Here is a 17,752-nt window from a genome sequence, read left to right as displayed (position 1 = left end):
AAAATCACTGGTTGGCAAGCCTTAGGAGGACTGTCTGTATCAGGGAAAAACACAAGGGAGCTGTGATTCTAACTGTGAAGATTAGTTATTAAGTATTTTCAGTTAAAAATTCTACTTAAGGGACGCCTGGGTGGCTCAGTTGGTTGGACGACTGCCTCTGGCTCAGGTCATGATTCTGGATTCCCGGGATCGAGTCCCGCATCGGGCTCCCAGCTCCATGGGGAGTCTGCTTCTCTCTCTGACCTTCTCCTTGCTCATGCTCTCTCTCAAATAAATAAAATATTAAAAAAAAGAACATTTTAATAAAAAAAAAATTCTACTTAAGAGATCGTACTTGCAACTGAGAGAACTTCGAAGTATGGGACTCCTGTCTCCTCTGTTCCTGGATCCTACTGCCTTCAGGGTTTTGCGAAGCAGGAGTTATTTTCCAGGTCAAAAATTCTGATCCTGATGTTGTTACAAAGTAAACCATTAGCCTTGGCATGTATCGGCCAGCATCTATTCATTTACTGAATATTTTAGAACATTAACCAGTTCTTGGCCAAATACTGATCCGACAGATGTTGAGGCGGAGCTCTGCCCCACGAATACTCCGTCTGATCAGCTTCCAGGATGTTTGTGAGTGCTAGAGGGACGAGCTCAGGTCATCCAATCCAACAGCATTGCTTCGTTCCACGTGATGCTCTTTCCACCCATTGATACCTGCAAATGTGCAGTCCAGTAGAAAGAGCCCAAGCTCAGCTACAAAGATTCCGGACTTTCGGCCAAAATGGCCTTCGAGGTACTCTGTATGCCTGATCCAAGTGCGTCCTGAGGCCTGTTTCCTTCCCCCAGAGTACGTGGCTACCGCTGGCATGCTGGCCAGCTTTTCTTCAGGTGGAGCTGGAACTGTGGGAAACCCCTGTGACGTGGTGCTTTCCCCACATTGCCCGGGGACCCACCAACCCCCATCCATTCTCTTGTCGTCTGGGAGACCCCCCTGCTCCCTCCGTCTCCAGTGCCACTGTCCCAGTTCAGATCTTCATTTCACAATATACCGATAACCGGCCTTCCCTCCTGGACTGTGCCCAGCACCTCCTCCTCCACTAGTACTCATTCTTCACACAAGCTGTGCTATTTTGCTAAAGGAAAATATGATCACATCCCTCCCTTCTTAAGTCTTTACTGGCTTCTCATTAACTTACGTGATCATACCTGTACCCCTAGCATGTGCCTCCACTCGATTCCCTAATAGTCCAGTCATTCCTTTGTTCTGTCTTCGGTCTTCTTTCCCTCTCCCTGTAGGATCCACATCTTACCACTTACTTACCCATTTGCCCCACAGTCCCAGAAGTATACTTGATAAATAAAAACCCAAGAAGACTGGTCATTAGCACTGAATTTTAATTACGATTAGTAATTAAAGTAGTTCAGATGAAGAACGGACTAGAATAGTGTTAAAATCAACTTCTGAAAAAAATCACATTTATAGAAGGGAAATAAAACGGGCCAGCAGAAGTCCAAAAAAGGTGCAGCTTGGATTATTGCACTTGGATGAAATACGCTGCTCGGGGTAGCATAATACTCAGGCCACACAAGGCCGGGAAGAGGAGGCAAACAGACGACAGACCCAGGCAGTATTTACTCGGGATTCCAGACTCTCTAGTCGCCTCACAGATGCTTAGTATTTTCAAAACACTCAAGAAGAGCTCTTTCCAAAAGTGACGGTCGTGTCTCCAACAGGTTTTACGAACACCTCTGCTTTCATTCCAAACTGTGGGCAAGTTCACTGGACGGTTCTGCCTCGCGTGATGGGGCATCTGTTGCACCAAAACAACCCAGCAGCCCAGGCCACGGAGAGGTGAAGGGGGGGAATTTGGACTTCACGCATATTTTCGGGAACAATACTGTGGCTACAGTTTACCCTTTCGAACACTGTTCATTTTGGTCATTTGTATTGGAACATGAGAAAAAGTGACGACGAGTACAAAGGAGCACTAGGCTACCAGTAGAAAATCAAATAAAATTTTTAAAAAGTCCCCTGCCACGTTCACAAGGGTGGCGTAACTGTATATGTAAGAAAAAGGCTGTAAACTTATAGAAAAGATAAACTCTGGCTTCTAAACAAATTATAAAATTGATTTTACCTTGAACCTTGAGTGTTATGCAGGAAAATGTAAACCAGTGGGCCTAGTTACCAAAAACACGTATCCTCCTAAGCTGAGGGATGGCCTTAAAGTTTGGCCTGAGCCAGTTTTATATTCAAGTTTTCTCCGAGTTTGTCCATGAACTCGAATGTATTCAAGTAGTCAGAACGTTGCACACTAATACAGGAGGAAAAAGGAAAGAAAGAAATTAGTTTGTCTCTGGTCTGGTAGCAGGTAAAGGGAAAGTCCTAGAAATGCTATGTAGGTAGCATTTAATTAATTGAAAATTTATTTATTAATAAATTAATATTATAAATTACAAATGAATATAATAATAAATTATAAATTAATATATGGCTGATGACTATGCTCAAGGTGCAAAGGGCTGACTGAGGCTATAGGCAGCTCGGCCACACGTACCTTCAGCATGTCCCCTGCCCTGAGTCTTTGAGGGCGAAACTATCACAGAGCTGCTTCTTCTTCTTCTTCTTCTTTTTTTTTTTTTTAAAGATTTTTATATTATTTATCAGAGAGAGAGAGCGAGCACAGGCAGACAGAGGCAGAGGGAGAAGCAGGCTCCCTGCCGAGCAAGGAGCCCGATGCGGGACTCGATCCCAGGATGCTGGGATCATGACCTGAGCCGAAGGCAGCGGCTTAACCCACTGAGCCACCCAGGCGCCCTATCACAGAGTTTCTGTTCAGGCTAATGGCGGAGAGACTGAAATCATCCCACTTCTTATTCCTCATTCTTAAAAATAACAAAACCTACTCAGGGGAACAGCCATGCTTTCATTTACATTCCTACAAATTGTCACATGTCCTTAAAACTGTCTGAACAGTCTTATTATTATCATGGTCTTAAAAAAAAAAGAAGATAACAGACTGGCTAAGGTAATCCTGATAGGTGCCGAATCAAAGAGGCTACAAAGCTAACATACCAATAAGCACATTTCAAACACTGTGTTCTTGCCAGAAATTTAAGATAAGAAAGACAGAGTGGTTGAGTATATCCCCATCACTGAGGTATACTGACCCTGATGCAGATCTCAGAGGATGCATGGTTTAGACTTGGGACTGGTGTTAAACTTCAGTAGGGTTCCTTTTACTTTTCTTTCTTTCTTTCTTTTTTTAAAGATTTTATTTATTTATTTATTTGACAGACAGAGATCACAAGTAGGCAGTGAGGCAGGCAGAGAGAGGAGGAAGCAGGCTCCCTGCTGAGCAGAGAGCCCGATGTGGGGTTCGATCCCAGGATCCTGGGATCATGACCTGAGCTGAAGGCAGAGGCTTTAACCCACTGAGCCACCCAGGTGCCCCTTCAGTAGGGTTTCTTGAAGTGAGTCATAGTGACCAACTGTGAAGAAGTCTCTGATTAGCAGCCAATCCAGCGGGGAGATGGGCTACCATGTTTTCAGAAAAATTCTGGGCAATAGATGGGCCTCGAACATTTGACTATTGGTTAGAGATCATTATGGAAGGGACTAGGACGAAGTGGGCATCTAAAACTTGTGCTCTTGTTTTTTTTACCCATAAATTGGAGGAAATAAAGGGGTACAATACAATAGCCTTGGTGGTCTCTTTGTTTCAAATGTCTATAATTTTCTTGTTAAACAGAACCCTGTCACCCAACGATCGTCAGCTAGATCAGAGGTCAGCAAACTCCAGCCTGGCTCCTGGACTCCATCCAGGCTACAGTCTGGTTTTGCAACTGGTTTGACTGGAACACTGCCACATCCACTAGCTTCTGTATCATCTATGACTGTTCACCTTCCACAGTGGCAAAGTTCAACAGCTGTAGAGTTTTGAAAAGGCTGTCTGTTCCCACAAAGTCTGAAATGCTTACTGTCAGCAATCTGTAGATAGTGTCTGTTGATCCCTGAACTAGGTGATAAATAATAATCTGTGTACCTCAAAAAAGCTCTGATATTTTGTACCTAGAAAAGATACGTGGTGATTTAACTGCAGATCTCAAGGTATCTTATACTTACTTGGACAAACCTTTAATACAAGCAGCCAAGTCCTTGGTCATGAAACCAGCCTCAATGGTCTCAACACAGACTTCTTCCAAAGCCTTGGCAAAAAAACCGAGCTCTTTATTGTTATCAAGCTTAGCCCTGTGGGCTAATCCTCTGGTCCAGGCAAAAATGGAAGCTAAAAAGAGCAAAACAGAACGAAACCAAAAAACCAACACTTAGATCAAACCAAGACGGATTCCCAAATGTTTCAGTTCCCAAAAGCAGAACAACTTTTTTTTTGGTTAAATCTTCAAGTGACTAATACCATTAGATGCTATCCACATGGGCTATATAAGAATTGGAAATATTTTTACTGAATAGAAATTTTAAAAAGATCTGTCTTTTTGTAGAACAAATGTCTTAAATTTTGTTAGAGCCTTCAGAAAGTACATTTTCATGGTGCGCTAGTAATACTTGAAGCTTAAGGCATTTACTAATCTGCGATGGGTCACAATCTCTTCTATCTCTCATCTGTGTCGGCCTCCCCTCCTCTCTCTAGACTGTCATCTCTTTTTAAAATGTTTTCTTTAAAATCCAGTTAGAAGGATCTAGCTGTATAGCTTTTAGATTATTAGCCATCTGTGACTTCGCTGTTCCAGAGGAAAAGGGAAATGCTCACTGGCAACAACATTCTTTTCTGTAGTGTGCATTCTCCCACAAAATAGAAATGCATATATTATGTATATTTCAAGAAGTACCTTCAAATGGCTCTCATTAGTCGAACAGAGGCACTGTTTGGTGATGATTTTATACACAAAGCACTGGGCAGACAAAGGGACATGTCTGATTTCCTCTGGAGATCTCCACTCCTCGGGTGGAAATCAGTATAGCAGTAAACATGACCTTACCAATGGGATTGGTGGACGTCTCCTGTCCTTTCTGATACATGCGGTAGTGACGTGTTACAGTCCCGTGGGCAGCCTCTGCTTCTACTGTCTTGCCGTCTGGACAAACCAGCACGCTGGTCATCATGCCAAGAGAGCCATAACCTGTAAGTGGCAAAGCATGAAGAACTGGGTACAAGTGCAGAAGGAGGCTGACTCCCTCAGAGAGAAGCGGGCTCAGGAAAATAAACTTAAGCGTGTGTAGTCATCAGTGATTCCACAGTGCTTACATTTTAGGATTTAACAAAGGGCTGCAAAACCCCCTTTTCTGAACTAGAGAACTACTGCGGCATGAACTAGGTGCCACCGGCTGCACTCCACCTCTGTTTGGTCCCACAAGTCCTTACCTTGGGCCACGGAGTCTGACTGCACATCACCATCATAGTTCTTACAGGCCCAGATGAAGCCTCCCTCGGACTTCATTGCTTGGGCCACCATGTCATCAATGAGCCTATGCTCATACCAGATATTCTGAGCTTCGAACTGGGATTTGTACTGCCTAAGAAACAAGAGAGAGAAAAGGGAATTAAAAAGGAGACTGGTGTTGTTAGGGACAGCACCTGCTACTCCAAAGAGGGTGGGGTTGGAAACCAGCATTTTTTAGTGGAAGCAACACAGACTTGAGAATCTGAGAGACCTAAGCTCAAATCCTGCCCATTTTAAAGCTGTGAAACCCCAGTGTCCCCACCTGTTAGAGTGACTTCACCTTCTTTGCAGAGATGTGAGAATAATGGAGATAGCAGTGTCCCCGCACTATTTTTAGTTTTCAGTACACTACTGATGAGATTCTTCAGATATAGCTTACTTTAACAATGTAATAACAGGGGCCACCTGGGTGGCTCAGTTGGTTAAGCATCTGACTTCGGCTTAGGTTGTGACCTCAGGGTCCTGGAATTGAGCCTACTTCCAGTCCCCCCTTGGGCTCCCTGCTCAGTAAGGAGCCTACCAGTCCCTCTCCCTCCCTATGCTTGTGCCTTCTCTGTTTCTTTCTCAAATAAATAAAGAAAGTCTTAAAAAAAAAAAAGAATGTAATAATGGATGAAAAATAAGATTCTACCACTCCGTATCTTTCAGGAAACTAGGACAGCTCCTGGGGTTGGTAGCAGGAAGAAGAATTAAGATGTCTTAAAATCCAAGCCCTGGCTTCAACATTTGCACCTAAAAGGGAGTTACGTCATCTTAAAAGTTAACACATGCTCCCGTGTTGTTGAGCCTGAAGTTGTTATTAATACAGAAAAGTTCAAATGACTCCACTAAAGCTGAGTTCTAACTCACAACAAGGTGCTTTGGAAAGAGTGGGAATGTGCCCATGCAGAAACTCATATGCTTGAAAAATTATATATATATAGTTTTTTTTATTAGAGAGACAGAGTGAGCAAGCAGGACTGAAGGTGGGAGTTGGGCAGAGAGAAAAGCCTTAAGCAGGCTCCCTGACAGGGAGCGGGGGCTTGAACTCATGACCTTGAGATGATGACACGAGCTGAAATCGAGGATCAGATGTTTAACTGACTGAGCCACCCAGGTGCCCCTCCTATTCTTTTTTATAAAACAATATTTTATTTGCAAGTAATCTCTACACCAGACATAGGGCTCGAACTCACAGCCCTGAGATTGAGAGTCATATGCTCCATCGACTGAGTCAGCCAGGACTGATTTTGACTAATTTTGCCCCCCCAAATTAGAACTTTCTGTCAGTCACAGGGTACCTTCATTCAAACATTAAACAATTCTGGCTCTAAACAAAAAATAATAATAAATGTGAGACATTACTTGAAAACATTTACCTTCTAAAAGCAACTTGAAAGTGGTTTGTTTCATGTCTGTTAAATCTTAGTTTTGCCCTTAACTTTATGGGATAATGATGGTTTTCATTCAATTTGTCCCAGATTCAAAGGGATAAGGATGCAAATTCTATATTATAAATCCTAGCTTATTTTAGAAAAAAGACAAAGAAACAAAAAAGAACTAGTTACTTGTCATATATTTCCTGAAAGATGTCTTTAAAACGTCCATCGTATTTCTTCAAAATAGTGTTCTTGGTGCTCAGATACAAAGGCCAACTCTTCGATAGAGCCATCTGGAAAGAACTGTGTGCAAAATCTTCGATCGACTTATCTTGATTGTACATCCCCATAGCCACACCACCACCCTCTGTGGGGGGAACACCGATGAGAGGAAAAAGGAGAAAGGTAAATGGGGTAGAATTGTAACAAGTTCAAATCCACCCACCAACACCCAAGCACCCAATACCCAGCTCCCATGGCTTCAAAAAGTGCCGGCCAGACTTCCAACAAGAATATTCCATGAGCTGCCAAGGCACGTGATTGGAAGAAAGTCAATTCTAGATAAGAACCTTCTAACTTGTTTTGAAAGGGCAATAGAAACGAGAAAAACATGGTCTTGAAGATCCTGAGGATACCAAAATACTAGAAAGTACTGATATGAGCCAGAAATACACTCAAGAAAGGGCGAATCATTTTTTAAGCTGTCTTCGGCACTTTCAAAAATTTCACACGTGTTTTCAACTCTATGTGGGTGCTTTATCCTCAGCCATTGAGAAAAATTGGCATTTTAAATATCGAATGAAAATTCTCATCATTTCCTGGAGGATACTGAAGGTTCAGACCTCACTGGCAGAAATAATTATGCTACACTACACGTCATCACTAGTGTTTTACGACTCTTACTTGGTAAACTCTGTAATTATTGAAAGACAGAACTTGAATTTGGGCTAGTGCCCAGGGCCAACCTAGGCTCAAAATATACAAGGCCCAAACTCGCAGGACGAGATTCCATTAAAATGATATTAGTTAGAGGAGGGAAAGAGAACAAGGGCTAGGTAAGCTTTGAGCTTTGTTTGCATGAGAGCTTTTAACCACTTGAGGAGTGGAGCAAGAGGGTTCTCTGTTCTTTCAACAACCTTTGGGTGGCATCTGCTACGGGGGACCTTTGAAGCAGCAGGATGGGGTGGAAGAAAAGGCAAAAACCAAATGTTCACTTTCACAGAATAAACACTCAGGGCAAGAAGAAAATCTCAGCAAATATATAACGCAACCATTTTCAAATAGAAAGCCTACCAGAGCGAAGCGCAGATTACATGACAGGTGATATGGGATTATTAATGTTTAATTTCTGTGATTTAGGCATGATTGATTCCCGCCTACCTCTCCTCCCTGTCTTTGCCCACGTGCGTTTCCAATTAAGTGGCTGGTTCCTTTTGTGTCTTTTAATCTACCCCGTGGGAAGGCATGGAAGGCACCTACTTCTTTATGCTAGACGTTGGGTCCTATAGAAACGTTACAGATTCCATCTTGTATTTTCAAGAGCCACATAACTAACTTCCAAAAAACAGTACCAATATTGTCTAAATGATCTGTAAAAAATGAAAACATGTAGCTCCTGATGGACTTACCTTCGAAATTATGTACCAGGTATGTCATTTTTTTGGATCCATCACTTGATGTGTAGGTTATCTCGACTTTACCAGGTCCGGGAACAACAAAATCAGTTGCTCTGTACTGTGTAGAGGGGAGAAAGATATAAAACCAACCAACCAACCAACCAACCAACACCAAACCCCCCGCCCCAAACTATCTTTTTAAGAACTATAAGGGGAAAAAAAATCATAGAACACAGAGCTGGAAGATACCTAGACAAACAGGGCAGTGTGGCCCAACCTTCATTTATTTTGGATGGGGAAAAAAGAGGTCCAGAGAGTTCCCAAAGCAAGTTAATCCCAGGGTATAGTGGAAATCAGAATTTACTGGGTGCCTCCCATGTACAGGGCAGTTTCCTGAGCACTGATAAAGAGCAGAGAATCACAAAGCATTTTCTCTTAGGAAGCTTATAACCTAACAAAGACATTCGAAAAGTGAGAACCAATCTAAAAGCTTTCAAATGTCAAAGGTGGGCTTAGATAAGAAATGCAGTAGGATGACAGAGGGAGAGAAATGACCACGACCTGCAGGTCCAGGATGTCTTTCCCCAGGGGGATGATAATACACCAGCTAGATCGTGGATGTGAGGAGAGCTAATGCCTTGCCTTCACTATATGACAGACGTTTTAAGTGACTAACTTGAATCATTTATTTCATTTGATTCTTACATCAATCTTACAACAGAGGAACAGTGATATAGTAGAAATAACACATCTAGGGTCAAAAGACTTGCAATCCCGTCCTTAGGCCTTCATGGCTCAGTCTCTTCACGGTTATTATTGCTACTTACACCAGCCCAGGATTTGTCCAAAAGCAGCAGTGACTGTGGAAGCAACTATGAGGGCTGGTGCGCCTTCGGAAAGGACCGTACAAGGACAGCCATCTTGCCCACGGGAGTGAGCTCGGCTGGTGGAAGACTGTGCCTGGCTCACACAAGGCATCCGTGAATTTCTGCCTCATTGTATACTCTTCAATGAGTTAAATTAGAATATTTTCACAACCAGGTACTCACGGTTGCCAGCCACACCTACTTATTTATGTCCATATAGAGTACTACTAATGACAACTGGGAAAAGAGCCTTTAGATAACCGTGAAGATTAAATATCTCTTCTATACAGCACGCTTCTGCCATATGAAGTCTTTCACTATGGGTGGTAACTCATTCCCATTTCTTAAAAGGAAGACACTGAGGCACCAAAGCCTCATGGATGCTTTGTAAAGGTTTATGCACATTTAAACAATTAGGGTTGAATCAACTGTAGGCTGGGAATTTTCAGTCTGGATTTTAATGAAAAGAATGACCATTCTTCCAAGTGACTGATGCCAAAATAATTGAAGGGGGTAGGGGTGCAGGATGAAAAAGATACCATGAACTCACAAAAATATAAGAGTAGTCTTCCTGGGATTTGTGTTTGAAGCGCTCCTGTGGACATTCTCCCTCCTGGGCCTCTGGAAGGTTCGGCCAGGATGAAGGGATAGTTTGAACCAAAGGGTAGAACAAAGTGAGCTGATCCTCAAGGACTAACCCAGTGACCCCATCCACAGGGACGGAGAGTGGTCGGACCTGGCCATACTGTTTCTAAAGACAGCTACATCCAAGTCTCTGGATTTCAGCACAAGACATTCTTATCTGTAAGGCTCTTTGAGGACCTACGTTGCTTTTTATGAAAAGTTCAAAACCTCCTCTTCAGTACGGATTTTGTTTAGTTGGCAGTTTTTCTGTTTAAATTGGCAATAAGCCTACTGGTACGAAAGTACAGAAACTAGTACTTCTTTCTTTTCCAAGTAGGAAAGGAATGTTTTAAAGAGACTACTTTCAGTCACGGAACCAGTTTTTCCTTTTATGTATGAAGTGATCATGTTCCGTATAATCTTTGGTGGTTCTCAACCCTGTCACGAGAAAAGAATATGGAGAATACAACAATGCGAACGCGACTTACTTGATCCCCATAAGCATGGCGACCTATGATGATGGGTTTTACCCATCCGCTCACAAGCCGGGGGATATTTTTGCAGATAATAGCTTCCCTGAAAACGGTGCCACCCAGAATATTTCGGATGGTGCCATTTGGTGATTTCCACATTTGTTTCAACTTGAACTCCTCAACCCTCTTCTCATCAGGGGTGATGGTAGCACACTTGACACCAACGTTGTACTTCTTTATAGCTTCTGCCGCATCCTTGGTGACCTGGTCATTGGTGGCATCACGATTCTCTATGCCTAAATCATAGCTGGGAGGGAAAAGTCGTTAAGTGGAACTGTCCAGACAAACTGATGAGTGATGGAGGGTGTCCCCATCCACGCATGGGGATGGCGCGCAGAGCCTGCCCTGAAGAAAGGAAAGGCTCAAAATACACCTCAATCTGCCAGCTTTGAGGACTAGTGCACCTTAGATCCAGAAGACGGCTGCCAACCAAACAAAGCACTAAGAGAGGTGGACTGTGGGCTGTAGCCACCTGCGGCATGGGAGGCTGTCTAGGAGGAGACTGAATGGAAGCCACTGTGCTCATCCCCTTTGTGTGTTCTTTACCGCCAAAGGCAATAAGCACCTAAGCAGCCGTTTCTGCAGACTTCCTTCCATAAAATTAGCAGAAAAATGTAAGTCTAAGCACTTGTTTTCCCTTAGTAAATAGTGTGCTCTAAAAATAAAGGGCTCGGAAAGTCTAAAGGATTGTTTTACGGCATTTAAGTGGTAGGATCTATAAATGCCACGGTCGGTGCCAAAAATGCTATTGACTTCTTCATTAATGCCAGTTAGTCAGAAGATGAACCTCTCCCTAATTCTGAGGCAAGTCTCTTTGTTCTGGAAATAAGCCTGCAGTGTGTTGAGTAAATAATGGAATGCAATGATGGATTTATACACTCCAGGGAGTTACAGTAATTGACACCAATTCCCAGGCTGCAGGTCATTCGGAACTGGAAAAAATGTTGGTTGTCCACGGAGCACAGAAAATGACATACTCAAGTATGTCAGAATTTGTCAGAAACAAAACAGTAATGTAATAATTCTTTTTGTCCCCCAGGACTTTATGTTTTTCAGGTTTTTTTAGCTTTCAAAACTTGCTAATCCATGAAGCCTCTAGATTTTTCTTTTCAGTTCCTTTTAGTTTTTGCATTTTCCGTTCCTTCACTATCCCAACTCACAATGCAAACGCAAAGGAGCAATCTTAGTGTATTTCCAAAGAAAAATTATTCCAAACTGCTTTGGCCTTAGATAATTCACTTAAGTCTAACGAATCCATTGACTCTTATCTTCTGGCAGAGGAAATGCTGAATATTACAAATGTCTAATCCTAACTCAAACGAGGACTGTGGTCAGCACTTTTCATATTTATAGGAACCAGCTCTCATCAGAAGAATCTACCAGCAAATTAGTAGTTTTTCTTCTCTTCTTTAAGTCTGTAACAGAAGAGAATGAGTAAGTGGCCTGGACCACTAACTTGCAGAAAACAAAACAAACAAATCACTCTCTGTCCCTCAAAAAGAACTGGTCACGTAATGACTACAGTCATTTTGGAACACCTTAAAATTTGTTTGAGCCTCCAAAAATTCTTTATTCTGTAGCCAGTGAATCTTTCCCTTTCAGGCACAATGACTATGCTTAAAACTCCTTATGCCTCTACGGCTAACGAGGCTTAAAGCTTTTTTGCAGCTTTTACACTGTCAAGAACTTGGCAAACTGATCTGCTACTATGTCAGGTTCCAAACCAGGGGAGTGCTTGTGAAATGCTTCTCTAACCCATTTAATGTTTTTTATGCTTCGTTTCCTGTATGTCTGGTTGGCCTCTGCAAGTATTTGCTTCTTCTCGTGGTTGCAAAACAGACATTATCAACAGCTTGGGCTCAGAATAACTAAAAAGAGTGTCTAATGACACCATGTAAATGAACTAATTAAACCCAGGCCAAACAACAGGCCCTTGGAGGAACACGTGGGTCTCATGAATAATTCTGGGTCAAGACAAATACACAGAAGACTTGCTATAGTCTGGCTGAAATGTGTGGGTCAACATTTTGCCATGGAATATGGCTTTAGCCATATCCCCTTTGGAAAAATTCCGTCTCTTCCTAGTTTGGATTCACAAAGAATATGAACAAATTTATAAAAATCACAGGGAACAAAGGGGAGGATCCCATAGAGATTTTCATCTCTGTCTCCAAACACTTTAAAGACAGAGCAAAGGCTCAAATCCTTAGAACACAAAAGGTGTAAGGGATGGTCTACAGAAAGTTGAGGGTTGTATAAGATAAATTCAAGTGTTCTTTCTGTACTAGAATTGTGTGAAAAGGGTAAAAGGTGGGGAAAAGTCCACTGACTAGTTAAGTAGAGTGATAGAAATCAGAGGTAGAAGAAAAGGAAAAAAACACGCTAACTACATTTACTTTACTGTTCAATGCAGACTGTACCTCTATGAGTCTCCTTTCCACAAATAATACCTTGTGCAGCTCTGAGCCGCTGATTTATAAAAAGAAAAACTTCACAAGAAACAGAGACTTGGAAGGATTGGAGAATCACTTTGTTCTCATCACAATTCTTTTCTTCAGACCAATGCTAAATCCAGTCTTTCTAGCAAAATATCAAAATTAAAAGAGTCTGGGGCGCCTAAGTGGCCCAGTCAGTGAAGCATCTGACTTTTGGTGTCGACTCAGGTCATGATCTCAGGGTTGGGAGATTAAACCACTGGTCATCGGGTTCTGTGCTCAGTGGGGAGTCTGCCTGAGACTCTCTGCCCCTCCCCACTGCATTTCTTTAAAAATAAATAAATCTTAAAAAACAAGTAAAATTAATAAAATTAAAATAGAAGGTTCACATATCTATATTTTGATATCTCTCCCTCGACAGCTTCATTCATAAGATACAGCTATAGCTAGTTACACAGCTAGTGATGCCCTGAAATTCACTTAGATTATGCTTTCTGAGTTTGCTGCATAGAAGGCTAATTCATTTACCTGTGCAGGTCCAGTTCCACATAGGGAAAAATGAGTTTTTCTTTAATCAACTCCCAAATGATTCGTGTCATTTCATCTCCTTGCATCTCTACCACAGAACCGCCACGAATTTTCTGAGACATTTTGACTTCAAGAAACCTTTAAAAAGAACAAAAGGGAAGACCCAGGTCGTCTCATTTATTTCATTACAGTGTAAAAAATACCAAGAATTCGGTGATTACTAAACACTACATTCACTCATGACAATATATTTACCAGGAGGCTCAAGCACATTCTCTGTAGAGAGCATCGTGTTACGTGCTTCATGTGTGGGTTTTGAGGTGGTCCTCACAACCCCGTAAGATGGAAATGATCTTCCCAAGTTACTCTGACAGAACGAAAAGGTTTCCCAAGGCCGTCCCATGACCCTGTAAAATGTTCTCAGTAATGTTGTCATTATTCCTGACTGTTGGTTCACCTTCTAAAACGAGATGATTTCTTCAATACCATGTTTATTTGAACCCTCCTAATCCAACCCCTCATTTTATGGCACCCTCAAAATCAGCAAAATGAGGGGTGCTAGTATTTCTCTTTTTTTAAGAGGCTGTTTTGGTTAAACACACACACACACACACACACACACACACACACCAAACCTAAAACACCAAAACTACACTTGGGGCCATTCAACAAGTTCTTATAAGCCATGTTTAAGGAAACTTTAAAAGTGAAAGACGAAGGATTTCTGGGGGAATTATGTTTTCCTAGAGACAATAATGGATAATGGGGATGTCACCCTAAAAACAAAAGTGATTTCTCTATTTCGAAAAACCTGTATATAGAAGGGCTACCACTGCCCAGAAGCCAAGCATGTCCCTGTCCTGTTCCTTGGTATCCCAACTCCTGGACTGTTCTTGGGCAAAGGAAAGCTGCCAGTGGGTGGGGCAGAGAAATGGAATTGTTCCAGTAGGACATGTCTTCCTCGGATTGAGGATAGCAAATACAAATTAATCTCATTCCCATAAAGGGCAGGGGTGCACCCTCTGGAAGAAGTGCAACTATGAGGCTTCCAGAAGACCACATCCTGTATGTTGTCCCTGAGAAGTGGAAGAGGCTCTGTGCCTGAGGAAGGGATCTATTGCCTTTCATGATGCTCTAAGGGAAACTATTTCCCTGGGGGAGCATAACTGCAAATTGCTTCTATCCCCTTAAGTTATGGCTGAAGACTGGAAAAGTCAGGAGAACGGACTTACACAATTATTAGGTGAGAGGCCTATAAACAGAATCACTTGACAAGTTGAGCTAAAGTAATTTCGTCCTTAAATTACAAAAATGTACTGGGCGGCGGGGGTGGGGGGGATCTGGCTGGCTCAGTCCGTGGAATGTGCGACTCTTGATCTTGGAGTCATGAGTTGGACAACCACGTTGAGTATAGAGATTACTTAAAAAAAATAAAATCTTAAAAAAACAACAACACAAAAAACCAAAAATGTACTCATTAGCAGACTGTGAACCTCAGTTCCTTATAATAAGCCAGGGTATATCCCTAACCCTCAGGCCCATTTTCACTTCCCAAATTTGGAATTCTAGAAGCCTGCTTATTAGTGTTTAGGAGGTTCCCTATACCATTACTGGGAGCCATCTGGAACCCAACTAGAATAAAAGAAGGGAAAAAACTAGTGTGGTAGAGTTAATTACTTGTGATGTGTAATTTCAAATATAATTTACAGTAGAGCTATATGTTGATTCAGTCCTGCTGAGCCCACTGTCACATCTGTCCTTGTATTTAAAACAAAACAACACAAAAAGAGGCAGCAAACTTATCTTGGTCTTGATACATTTCCATGGTTGCATTCCTATATACAAGCGTTATGACTTGGCTATTTTTCCTTGATGGCAAATACAACTGATGGCTCATACAGCATCCTTGAAAATGTCTTGCCTTGTCACAAGGAACTGAGGTTCACAGTAGACTAATGAGTACATTTTTGTTATTTAAAGATCAAATTACTTCAGTTCAACTTGTCAAGTAATACTGTCTATATTGAATAATGGCATTTTAAAAATTATCTCCGCAGTTGAAGCAGACATTTTTTGCAGTAAGTTTTCTATATCTCATAATTGAAACATATCAGGATTTCTTCACATTATCCATTAAATGTTAGCACCTTTTAACTAAAAAAGTAAAGTCTTCTTCTTCTTCTTTTTTTTTTTTTTAGTAGACCCTTGCTTCCTACAACATAGGGCATTATTTATTTCTTTTAGATTTAAATTCCATGGGGTAGGCTTTAGGCCCCACTGGATTCACTTCTCTAAGCCTTGCTGATCAGAATCTCCCTCTTCACCCAAACCCTGATTTCAGAAGGAAGGACTTTTCCAACAAATCAGTTCATTTAATCTGAAAGCAGGTGAATTCCAAACTTATGACACACTTGTGTCATTCCACAAAATAAACCCGGATGAATACAGAGTAGTTTAAGAAAAAAAGAGTTGTTAAACCTTCTTAATTTTTTTTCATCAACCCTAAAATTTTAGCCCCCCTTTTTTTTTTTTAAGCTGAGTTCATGAAATACAGTAACTTCTGGGCCAAAAACAGCCTCTTGCAGAGAAGAGGTGCAAAGAAGGAAACAAGGAAGCAGCTGAAATTTATTGTTGTAAATATCCCTGACTCATTCCTTGCAGTGCCTCCGCCTACCTCCAGACCTCCAGGACCAATAAAATGCAGAATTGCCACATCAAAAAATACAGAAGGGGAAAAATTGCTAATTCTCACCTTTACAACTTCTAATCACTCCAACTCCTTTCAGTCTTGCAGACTGAGTTGAGCGCAGTTTATTTCCTAAAACAAAACAAAAAGGGGAATTGAAGGACTTAACGTTCAAAACACGCCTGTCAGAAGGATTTAGCTGTTTTTAATACGGGCCAGCCGGGTTTATCTGGTTTAAAGTACAGAGCTGAGCAGACCCAGAGGGCCAAAGGGCAGTTTTAGGCGCGCAGGCACTTTCCAAACGAAGGTTAAGGGAGCACACAGATCTCAGCTCCGCACGCACTGAAGGGTGCGTCAGTGGGCGCGTCTCGGGTTCATCGTCCGTTAGCTGGTCTTGGGGTTTGCATGTCCTTAGGTGACGCTGTGACCAGCGGGCTCTTGGCCTGCATATGTCCTTGTGGCCGTTGTGCAAGACGGCTGCAACCGAAGCTGGCTCCGCTTGTTTCTCCAGGTCTCCACGCCCACCCTTCGCTGGGCGCGCCAGAATCTTTACCCCGGGCGCCTTGAGCCTGCTAGGGGAACGCTTCCCTAGAACTGGAGAACTGGAGAGCCCCGCGGGGGGCGGAGGTGTGCCCTGCACCCCCACCCCGCCCCCTCCAGCCCCCAGGAGGACGCTTCCACCGCCGCACGGCCAGGTCCGGCCAGCTGAGTTCGCGGCACACGCCCAAGTCCATGGCTCCCCCCCTTCTTTGCAGCCAGCACGCCACCGCAGCACCTTTTCTTCCCTCTAAAGCCGAGACTTGGTCTCCCACACCTCGTTGCATCCTCCCACCGCTCGATTTTCCTTTCTGCCTGCAGACCTGGGTTTCTGTGTGCCACTGCAAGCAACTTTCCGCCGCCCATTCCAGAGTGGGCCTCTGCACAGCCAGACATCGAGGACCTTCTTCTTCCCCATGCCTCTTCCCCACGCCCAACCTGGATTTCCCTCCTTCCTTTCGATCAGGGCTCGCCGCTAGATTCCTCCCTTCATTCCCAAGATCTGAGCTTTCTCCCTTCTGCCCGTTCCAGCTATAGGCGGGCTCCGAGCCTCCCCGCAAAAGCCAGGTCCTGGGGGCCGCCCCTCGAAGCCTGCGGTTACCTGCAGGGGAAGGTACGCGGACGATGAGCTAGCGGCAGCACAGTCACTCACACGCCGAAGCTCACAACCGTCTACGCTGGCAAACCCCGCTGGGCCCCAGCTGTTCCAGCTTCTGACACCGCCTCCGCACCAACCCAGGAGCCGGCCGGCAGGGCAGGGCTTTGGCACAGCCACGCTTTTGTCCCCTCCCAAGCCCGCCCCCTCAGCCCACCTCCCGGAGCTCCACCCCCGCCACGCCGCCAATCACCGCGCGCCGACCACAAGGGAGTGGGCGGAGCCAAGGGGCGGGGACCGGTCCCGGAACTTCGGGGCTGAAATCGCAGCCGGGTTCTCCGTTCTCGCGGGAAGCGAGGGGCTGCGGCGCCCCCTGGACCGGGCTTCGGCTGCGTGTGGCGGAAGAACGTGAATGCCACCTGCAGGCTCCGGACCGGGGCGCTCCAGGCTGTCCTCTAAGACCCACGCCGCTTAGGGCCCCGCAGAGTTTCCAGGTCTTCTGTAAAGGCGGACAAGGACGGAG

At 43.6% G+C, this 17,752-nt stretch overlaps 1 protein-coding gene across 1 annotated transcript; it reads right to left on the bottom strand.

Annotated features, from left to right (window-relative positions):
* Positions 1-1,366: 1,366 nt before the first annotated feature.
* IDH1 (isocitrate dehydrogenase (NADP(+)) 1) lies at positions 1,367-17,444 on the bottom strand. The gene is made up of 10 exons (XM_082689998.1): positions 17,236-17,444; positions 16,164-16,229; positions 13,412-13,549; positions 10,404-10,695; positions 8,438-8,543; positions 6,999-7,176; positions 5,373-5,524; positions 4,990-5,130; positions 4,115-4,277; positions 1,367-2,303 (listed from the first exon to the last, which is right to left on the bottom strand). Exons 3-10 carry the CDS (start codon positions 13,531-13,533, stop codon positions 2,213-2,215), a joined length of 1,245 nt encoding a protein of 414 aa, XP_082546124.1. The 5' UTR covers positions 13,534-13,549; positions 16,164-16,229; positions 17,236-17,444; the 3' UTR covers positions 1,367-2,212.
* Positions 17,445-17,752: the final 308 nt, after the last annotated feature.

Source organism: Mustela nivalis (assembly GCF_964662115.1).
Source record: "Mustela nivalis genome assembly, chromosome: 11".
Taxonomy (NCBI): domain Eukaryota; kingdom Metazoa; phylum Chordata; class Mammalia; order Carnivora; family Mustelidae; genus Mustela; species Mustela nivalis.
The sequence above is the reverse complement of the archived record's forward strand: the minus strand, read 5'-3'. Positions and strand labels throughout refer to the sequence as shown.

Coding starts and splice junctions, on each gene's coding strand:
- IDH1 (XM_082689998.1), bottom strand. CDS start 13,533: ATGTCTCAGAAAATTCGTGGCGGTTCTGTGGTAGAGATGCAAGGAGAT. Junction 8,544..10,403: donor GCCATGCTTATGGGGATCAA/GTAAGTCGCGTT, acceptor CCCTCTACACAG/TACAGAGCAACTGATTTTGT. Junction 5,131..5,372: donor GTCAGACTCCGTGGCCCAAG/GTAAGGACTTGT, acceptor TGCCACTTACAG/GTTATGGCTCTCTTGGCATG.